This window comes from Melozone crissalis, unplaced genomic scaffold (genome assembly GCF_028551555.1).
Source record: "Melozone crissalis strain CALT ecotype California unplaced genomic scaffold, PUWL_Pcris_2 ptg000063l_1, whole genome shotgun sequence".
Lineage (NCBI taxonomy): Eukaryota > Metazoa > Chordata > Aves > Passeriformes > Passerellidae > Melozone > Melozone crissalis.
The window spans coordinates 15,459,626-15,469,619 of NW_026535841.1; the positions used below are offsets into that span (position 1 = coordinate 15,459,626).

Below are 9,994 nucleotides of genomic sequence, written 5' to 3' on the forward strand. Positions count from 1 at the left end.
TGTCAGGATAAATGGCTGGCTGTCCCTCGGAGGGGAAAAACTGATGAAGTAAAGAGAAATCCATCTCTGTGTCTATTTTTGGATATATTTATTGCAGGCCAAAAAGCAGATGTAAAGAGTGCAGGGTCAGTGGATACCAGCTGCATGTCTGCCTCCAGCACTTTACTTGCAGCCTCCGTTGTTGCCCCCCGAACTGTCCTGTGCCCCAAGGAGAGGGGATGTCACCTCTGGGGCAGAGTAAATAATCTCCGGTGCTGAGCTTTGTCCCTTGATAGGCATTTTATTCTGGTCCTGCTGGTTTCCTAGATGGAAAGAAGCCACTGCAAAGGTCCCAGGACTGGGGCTCCCCAGACCTCATAGGCTTGTTGTTTTGAAGGCAACAGTGGGTTTGTTGCTCTTTGGAATCACCGCTTGCTTTGATGTAGGTGCCTCACCACAGACTCCCGAAGTTTTTGACACCTTTGGCCTGTGTGTGCATCTGCATGGTGTGTGCAGCAGTCTTGCCAAAGGCACTCAAAGTCTGGATAGCGTGGAACACGGCTGGGATCAAAATTAACTGAAATTAAAGAAAGCAATTGCCTCAACCTATCATGCATATCTTGGTGCAGCAGGACCTCACACTTGGTTTTTATTGTGTTCAGTTTTTCAGCTCAGAGGAAGGTTTAAATTGAGCTTTTTAACAAATATGGGGTTAGGATTTTGGTTTTTAGATTATTCCTGCATGCTAGTGGCAGCAGTTCTCCCATGGATCTGGCTTCGGCTGATGATCATCCATGCAACACCAGCACTTTTGGTGAGCAGGCTGGGCTATGGCAGATCATAAGCCCAGGCAGACTGGGGCTGTCTCGTTCAGCATTCCTTGCTACTTAAGTGCTTTATTTTCTTTCTTCTTCCTGATAGCTTATAAAAACCCAACCAAAGTCACCAACAGCTCAGGCTATTTATTCCTGACTTTTGGGGTAGATTTAAGGTTTTCCTCCTGCAGCAGCTCACCTGCTGAGCCCATCACTTCCAAAGGGACAAAATGTCAGCAGTACTAAGGCTTCCTTTTGTGTCTCCAATGAGCCCAGGAAACTGGGAAGTTCAGATGTTGATCTGCTAAAGAATGAATTATTTCTTTATTTCTTACTAAAAAAGGTGGAAATCTGACCTTGTCTAGTGCCTTGCTATTTACAGATGCAGAGATCATCTTTATTTAATTACAAATGTTTCCATTGATGTAAAATAGCCACCAAATTTGAATCCTTGGGATTTTTTATATTCTTTAAAGGATCTGTAATTATGGCAATTCCCACCATATTGGAATTTATTATTAATTTATGTTTCAGTAAGATAGAGCAAATACGCAAACTGGAGCAGAAGAACAAGAATGTTATATAAATCCTTATAATTAGAATAAAATTCCCTCCCTGGGAATGTTAAAGTGTTAGAATCCTGTGTCCTGCATTATTACCCTAAGACCTGATTTCCATAAAATTTTAAAAGCTGGTGTCACAATCTGCCAGCTCTGGAGAAAAATCTTGAGTGTGTGGGGCATAGAAATCTGAAGATGCGTCTTTGTTTTCTATTGCTTTCATGCAAGAAATTAATGCAAGACCAGATGCAAATAATGTGCAATAATTTCTAACGGGCAATAACAAATAAAAGACAAAGTTGAGAGTTGCCTCCTAAACATCTTGCTGTGGCTCACATCACTCCATGGAGCTCTTTGGAGAAAACACAGCATGAAATGTGCTGGAAAAAGGCTGAGAATCCCAGAGCCAACACAGAGTTGGGTTTGGAGTTGCCCCTGAAAACCATTAAGATTCCTCGGGAAATCCCATATAAGGCTCTTTCAGCAGGAAAAAGTTTGTCATCCTTCCCACAAAGGATAGGATAAATCTGTTTTCTTTTACACCATCCAAAATATTTCAGAAATCCCTGAAATACTCTTTCCTAGCTGGGGCAGTGCTGCTGCAGGTGTTGAAGTGCGTTTGCTGGTACCACGAGTACATTCATCCTGGAAGCTCCGCAGGACTGCAGTCTCTGCTTAGTATCCTGCAGCTCTAGATGGTATCAAAGTCCTTAACTGCCTCCTTCCCCACCACAAGCCTTCCAGATCTATTCAGATGTTGTTCTCCTCCTTTATTTTCTCAATCCTTTTCTTCATTACAAAACAACCCATCTGGTATTTCTTTGTTTCACTGTAACATACCAGACATTTCCAAACATAAAAGCAGCTGGACTGTGTGCAGGAAGTTGTGGCTGCTTCAGGAGAGGAGGAATAGGGATGTTTTTTTGGAAGTTCTTGCTTAAGGCTGTCGGTGCCTGGTCCCACCAGCTTGCAGGAGGTCCTGAGCAGAGAGGGAGGGAGGAGACGGAAGACTCCTCTCTCCTGCCCCAGCTCAGCGGCCACGCTGTGGCCAGGAGTATAACAGCTCCAGCACAATGTCCAGAGGATTATTTTCATCCAAAAAAGAAAGGGATTTCTTCTAATGACTGCTAGAAAAAGAAAGCAGTCACAGCTGCTGCTGGAAAGCAGGATGGCTCTAAATCATGGCTCCCATCTCACACGCTTTGCTTCCTGCTGCTGCTACCCACCTGACACTCACCCCCCAGGGAAGGTGGGGTTGAGTGTGGTTCAGTAATGTCCAGTCTGTCCCTCCAGGCAAGTACTTCTGGAGACTGACTCGCAATAAGCACTTGGTCTCCCTCCAGCCGGCTCAGATTCACCGTTTCTGGCGGGGCTTGCCGCTCAACCTGGAGAGCCTAGATGCAGTCTACGAGAGAACCAACGACCACAAGATTGTCTTCTTCAAAGGTGAGAGCAAACATGGTACTGGAGGTATAGAATGTGTTGCTAGGCAGGAGACACCAGTGCCACATGTTAAGCATCTCAACTGCCAGTCTGAATCCTGTTGTCCATGAGCAAGGCCAGAAGAAATGAGCTGGCAGGGAGGGCAAGCAAAAGTTAATGGTCACGTTCCCCAGAAACTGAGGGAAATGTCATATTAGATAAAGTTCAGCCAAATGTAGCAGAAATCTTTTCAAGAGCTTTTCAAGAATGAAACACAAGCAAAAACCACCCCTACACATGCTCAAAGGTGGTGTGTTCCTCCTTTGACCTTTTCTCTTTTCAGTATGTGTTGCTGAGAAAAGAAATAGTCAGAGAGGAAATAAAAATGAAACTGAAGACCTTTGGTTTTAATAATTATATTTCTGTTACTGTGTTTTTTTCTTAAAATTAGTAGTATAATTCTCTCTTTTAATTTAAAAAAACTTGCAAGCTTTTATTTCAGAAGAGCTGGAGGAACAGTTTACCTCTTGGTTTCTATACAAATGTCTGAGTCCCCCACAGACCATCTACTTGTGCTGGTTAGACACCACCCATGCACTCAATGGCACCCAAGACCCTGGCAAGACTCTTGTTTCACCAAGGTTGTGCACTTGAAGTGCTAAACACATCCCAGCCCTCCATTCTTCCTGTTTGGAAACTACTTTTTGTCTCCCGACCGTTCTGCTTGAAACATGGCGCAATTATCGGTTTGAGAAGTGCTGAACCAAGCACTTCTGGAAGCAATAATTTGCTTTCAGTTCCCCCAGCTAGGCCAGAGAGATGGCTCATGTCCCACACAAGCCCCTAGGCTTGCAGAAGGCCTTTCCAAGTGCAGCTGACACCCTCCTGGACTGCTGCAGCTGAGAGCAGAGCCATGCTGAGCCCCACATCTCTTAATGGAACAGCATATGGAAGGCTCTGCCATGTGTGTCCAGCTGCCTCAGGCAGCCTGCTCTGCTCTGCTTTCCCAGAGGAAATGGGGCCAGCTTAAGGGGTGTGCCACCCCTTATGCCTGGCTCTAGACCCTCCCAGTCAGGTCTGCAGACCACAGCGGTCCTCAGTCACTTCCTTCTCTCTCTGCTGGGGATGAACAGACAACCAACCAAGAGCACAGGTCCAGGGGCTCCTCTCAGCTCCCAAGGAGGCTGAAATTCCAGATGTGCCACGGCTGGCAACTTGTTCCAAGACATGCATTCTCTCTGTGTGTTAGTCCTGCCTAGTTCCCAACACAAACTCAGAATTTTCTTTCCAGCTATAAAATACGACTCATTCTCTCCCTCCAGCTCTATTTCATTGATCCCTGGACTGAAATCAAAGAACAGAAATTACCTTGACCTCTAAGGTCCTGCTGCTGATACATGGGCATGCATTTAAGGGCCCCTTCAGATATTCTAGAAAACCAAGGGAGGAAAAACTCTGATCCTTAAAATAGGCTGTGCAATACCCAAAAGGGCACTGCAGGTTCCTAAATAGGTGTTGTAAAAGAAGACTATTCCAGTGGTTAGAGAGCTATGAAGAAATTGAGACATTTGGGTTAATTTGCTTGTTCCATCCTTCCCAAGGTCAGGCCAAGGGGGCAGCTGTGTAAGACCTTTGAAGAGCACTGAGCTGCTTGTATGGGATGTATCCAGTCCCTGTGCATCCTCATAATGCACAGGTCTCTTGGCCCATCTGGCCTTAGAAAGTGGTGATTTCTCCTCCAAAGTGGACCACACTTGGCTTCTCAGGAGCCAAATAGTCTGCAGAAAATGCCCAGTTTGCCCACAAAAGCTGCTTTGTTTCTTTGGATATCAGGCAGAAATCCAAGGGGCAGAAAACCAAATGCCTCCATCAAATACATAAAAGTGACAGCTCTATTGATGCTGTCAGTGTGTTCATATCCTGGGACAGTCATGCTTTCAGCAGCAAAGAGGGGCTATGTGCATGGACAGCCTGACACAAAGAAGCAGCTGTTCAAAGCCAGACGTTCCCCCATGGGCTGACCCCTTCCTATTCCCATCCTTAAATGCCCAGAGCTCAGCCCCGAGACTTTGTCAGCACAGTAGATAACAGAACATTAGCTCAGCTCATCTGTGGGGAAATACTGGTTTAGGCTGTGCAATGAATGTGATTTTATTCTGTGCTTGTTTCCTTTCCACAGGAGACAGATACTGGGTCTTCAAAGATAACAATGTGGAAGAAGGGTACCCACGCCCCATTTCGGACTTTGGCCTGCCCCCGGGAGGAATCGACGCTGCTTTCTCCTGGGCTCACAATGACAAGACTTATTTCTTTAAGGACAATCTCTACTGGTGCTACGATGACCATGAGCGGAGGATGGATCCCGGCTATCCTTCAGAGGCCGTCCCGTGGAAGGGAATACCCAACCCTTTAGATGATGCCATGAGGTGGTCAGATGGTGAGTCCATATGGCAGTTTAAAAAAGCACAGCAAAGAAAATCAGTGCTCTATTGAGCTGTACTCCCTTCTACCCTGCTTGCCAACACAAACGCTGAGCCCCTGATGGGATATTCCTGGTGACTGGAAGCTGAAGAGAGAGGTGTGATTCCAGCCAGAGCTCCCCATACTGCTCACCAAAGGACTTTGTAATTTTAAACAGGCACCAAAAATAAGGTGGGGGGATATTTATTGCACTTCGTTAAAAGAACACAGTTGATATGTGATGTCACTGTTTTGTGGTGATTTTTATCCTATTATGGGCTGATTTGGTCCTTGCTGGTCTTGTTGTCATTGGATTTTTAGGTGCATATATGAGGATGCAGACAGAAAATACTTTTAGAGATGTTTTCCCAGAGTTACAACTTATTTTCTGATGAGATTTCTCAATGGTTTCTTTCCCCTGAAAAGACCACAAAAATTTTGTCACAATCAGCTATTGGCTCACAACAAGGTGGTACTTCCAGGGTTTATTTACTGGTGACCTAACAGTGTAGTAGCAATCATTAAAGCAGGCAGAGAGGAAGGCTACTTCCAGAGACTTTTCAAGCTGAATTTCCAAAGCTATTGAGAGTGACATTCCCATAGGTAGGAGTCCTCCTGAGCATGGGGCCTGCTTAGAGAATTCACAGCCTCCCAGTTCAGAGTGGAAAACGTGCACCTGAAAGCAGAAGGTTCCCAGGGCTCTGTCAAGCTCCGGTTATTTTTCTGAGCCCAGGGTCAGCAGCACACACCTCAAGTCATTAATGAATAGTGGGGTCTCCAGCTTTACCATGCCCGATTACGAGAAGGAGAGTAGTGCATGATGTGTCCAGCTGTGGGTTCACAGGGCCTCGACCTACACACCCACTAGTACTGGGAGGCATAGCTGCTCCAGGACTCACCGCAGAAGAGGCAACAGCTCACCATCCACCTCCAACTGCTGGTGGCTCCTGGCTGAGGTGAGAGATCCTGCGCAGGCACAGAGTTACCTTCCCTTCTGGAGCATCCCTCCTGCAGCGAGAGGGGATATTGACAACAAGCAGTGATATCTCATGCGCCTCTGCTCCCCGGGCCTCAGCTGGGGTGGGAACGCTCCTCTGCTGCTCCAAGTGCTCCTTTGACCTTTCTCTGGGACGCCATCCACCGCCACTCACCTCGTGTTTGGGTTTTGGTCTCTTTGCAGGTGCAAGTTACTTCTTCAAGGGCAAGGAGTACTGGAAGGTGCTGGACAGTGATCTGGAGGTGCAACCCGGGTACCCACAGTCCATCGCCAGGGACTGGCTGGTGTGCAGTGACATGCAGGCTGACGCCCCCGAGGCAGCCGGGAGCAGCAGGACTGGGGCACGCTCCAGGCCGGGACAGCACGACGAGAGCCGCTCGAAGAACCGTTACGAGGTCTGCTCCTGCACCTCAGGCACCCCATCCCTGCGCCCTCACCCCATACCTGAGAGACTGACTGCCAGCTTCGTGCTGGCTGTGTGGACAGCAGCACTGGTCTGTGTGGCCCTCTGATGGCTCATCTCACCAGCAGGACAACACCATGGTGCTCCGGGATACAGCTCCGTGATTGATAACTGTTGCAAGCAGAAAAAAAACATTCCTAAGAACATGCTAGTGAAGGGTTTGAATTCTCCATGAGAAATGAACAGTGATTTTGTTTTGGGATTTTCTTTCTTCTTAATTTGAGTTTAAAGGTCTAATAACAGAGTTGAGTTCTGCATCTTCTTATTCCCCCATCCAGTTAAAGATAAGAGCAGCCTTATATTGAATTTAGAAATGCTTCTTAGAGATGTGTTGCTCTGGATGTTTAAACACAGCAAATAAGGGAGGGGAGAGCTCCCGGGATGGAGTGGGGACAGAAGAGATGCTGCTGAGATAGATGGCGACAGAAAGGCAGCTGGCAGGAGGTAGTAGTTGTGTGCTGAGACGATGTACACATCCCATTGGATGTACACTAGAAGAAACCGTGACTCCACTAAGATTAACTGCAAGGTGATCATTATTTACTGTCAAGCCTGCTGTAGTCACTGGTGTCTGGGTAACCTGTATCAGTTTCTATGCGTCAGAAACACCTTTGCCTTTCAGAAGGTGCTGCAGCTTATCTTTGTATACAAGTCATTGTAATTTAACAATTTCTCTAATAAACCTTGGCCGCCTACATGGAGATCTCCCAGTCCTGTGCCAGATCAAGCCTGATACCTGCAGCAAGGTACTGTCGGCTGAGGCTCATAGCAGCCTTCCCTCTGGATGAGGGCAGTGCAGCCAAATGAGATGCAGTTACAACCACTGCCCCAGACTAATCTGTGCACACAAATTCCTGGTCTCACATAAATCCTGTGTCGGGTTGGCCTTATGTTTTGGGAGGAATCAAGATTGCATTTGTTTGTGACTCTGCCATACCTGGCCGTGCTGCACACGATGGGCCGGAGCAGGGAAGATGCTGTGCGGTCAGCTCAAATTCCTTTTGATGCCCCTGACAGGAGTTTGGAATGGCAGAAGCCAGGGTCAAGTGCTGCCTTAGGATGCACCTGTTTGTATTTATTCCTCACTGTTTATCAATTTTCTGTGGTATGATCTGGGCATTTGAGAGTCCTTGAAAATAGTGAGTGAAAACTTGGTTGAGATGTCAAAGAAGCCAGGGTCCTCAAGTCTGCTGTTGTCAAAGTGCTGTTGTCATGGGTGGAGACCACTAGGACACAGTCTTCTCTGCCCTGCTTCTGCAAAGCTCCCGCACAAATGTCTTTTGCTGCCCTGCCGAGGCCAGTTTCTCAAGGAGACATGGAGCAGACAGTGTCGCTGCAGGACCCAAAGCTGCTCCAGTGGCCCTGGTGCTAGGTGTAACTCAAAGCCCTCTGTGGCACAGCAGGAAAGGCAGGAACAGTGCACAATTGCATCCTGACAGAAAGAGGGGATCATCTTGAGTTTCCCTCTGCTATTTGCATTTTTGAATAGTCCCAAGCACTCACAGGTGTGCTATAACATGATTTTATGGGTCATGACTCAATGAAACATCCCAGTAAACCACTAAATAGCCTTTAAAAACATACAAGCAAAAAATCTCAGGCATACAGCTCCCTCTGCTGAGTGAAGCTGCCTCTATTGTTCAGAGCAGCTCCCCATCCCACCTCTGCCAGTCAAGCGAAGCAGAGGTTGCTGGGGCTGTGGGAGATGTGAAGTTCGTTTGATTGATTCCCATTGCATTTCTTTCTCTTCAGTCATGAAGACACAGATTTTAGGCCTTTACTCTAAACATCAGTATGTTACAGATTCCTCCTGGAGCTGTAGCCAAGTAGCAGATGACACCCTCTCTCCAGTCCTGCAGTACTCGATTGTTCATCTGTTGAGCTTGGAAGAGACATGCTGGACATGAAATTGCAGGGAAGCTACACTTGCAGTAGCAGTTGGAAGGAAAAGCAGTGGAAACTGTTCACTGTCTGCTCATTCCCCATGCTTCCCTCAATCCTCTGGAGCTCCAGGTCACTAGACATCAGCTTTGCTTTTCCAACGATTTTGCTGAAGGGTTTCTAAATGTGGTGGTGGGCTTTGCTGCAGCTGGAATTTGAATCTATTTCAGGAAGCGTCACATAGTATATCCTGCAATTTAATAGATCCCCTGCTAGGTTACTTGTAGTGGAAGAAGCTAAATGAAACCAGGAGACTGAACTTGGGTGCACCAAACCCCTGCCAATCACAGGTTTTCAAATAACAAACCCACAGTTTACAACAATGTTAAAAGCCCAGCCTACAAAAATACCAAACTCCCAGCCAAAAAAAAATACTAAAAACTTGGCCTACAAAAATACCAAACAAACCAGCCTATAAAAAACTGCATTTCAAAATACCAGAACAACCTAGTTTCAAAATAATAGGAAACCCAATTTCAAGGTACCAAACCAACTCTCAGGGGGGTTAAGGGTGACACACAGGAGCTGAGGGCTGGGGGGCAGAGGGATGGGTTGAGGGGTAAAGGGAGAGGGCTTGAGGGCTGGACAGTCCAGTGGAGATCAGGGGTACAGGGTACAGCTGTACCACCCCTCACCCCAGCCCTAACCTCAGCCTGACCAGCCCCCCTAAAAACAGCCTTTTCCCCCAACAGCAGCACAGCACAGCAACCCTAACAGCGAGACCAGACAGCAACCTGTGTCAGTCCCTCTCCAAAGCCCCCAGACCCTCCAGAGCACTCCCAGAAAGGAGAGGGATTATTAGGAGAAAAAGGGTTTAGAAAAAAGGGAAAAAGCTTCATTTTCCATTACTTTTTGTGTTCAAACTGGGAGGGACTCTGCTTCCCCTGGAATTTTAATGGTCTCAATTGAAAGAATCCCTGCCTTTTCTATGCTGTTAGGGGTGTTAATTGATGGAGAGATCCCATTTTCTATTATTTTCCAGTTTAAATAGAAGGGAAAAACCTTGACAGTGTTTCTTATGGGTTTGAATTAAGGGTAGCCACCCCCTTTTTGTTGACCTGAAGCCTAAATTGAGGGAGAAGGCCAGCTATCCTTCCGTCCTAAGGACTTGAACTGAAGGAAAAATCCCTCTTTTTTCATCACTGGAGACATTTAAAGTGAGGAAAACCCCTCTTTTCCCAATACTTAAGGAGAGTAAATTAAAGGGTAGAAGCTATTTATTTGCCATTGTATGAGTTTCAGTAGAGGTAACTGCCCCATTTCCTCTTTTTAAGGGGTTCACTGCCTTTTTCAGCATTTTAAGGGTTTAAAACTACATTTCAGGGCACTTCTTTCTGTACCGTAGGACCAAATATCT

The 9,994-nt window shown here is 46.6% G+C and overlaps 1 protein-coding gene across 3 annotated transcripts in view; it reads left to right on the forward strand.

Moving 5' to 3' along the window:
- The window catches only part of MMP17 (matrix metallopeptidase 17), a 50,880-nt gene extending 43,373 nt beyond the window's left edge, over positions 1–7,507 (forward strand). For 2 of the 3 annotated variants that reach the window (XM_054288572.1, XM_054288573.1), the window contains 3 exons: positions 2,648–2,800; positions 4,956–5,213; positions 6,417–7,506. In XM_054288572.1, coding sequence (XP_054144547.1) covers positions 2,648–2,800; positions 4,956–5,213; positions 6,417–6,745 — 740 coding nt within the window. In that variant the 3' untranslated portion in view covers positions 6,746–7,506. Of the gene's footprint in view, positions 1–2,647; positions 2,801–4,955; positions 5,214–6,416 lie in introns of all 3 variants that reach the window. The other variant, XM_054288574.1, reaches the window with a different exon arrangement.
- The last annotated feature ends 2,487 nt before the right edge of the window (positions 7,508–9,994 follow it).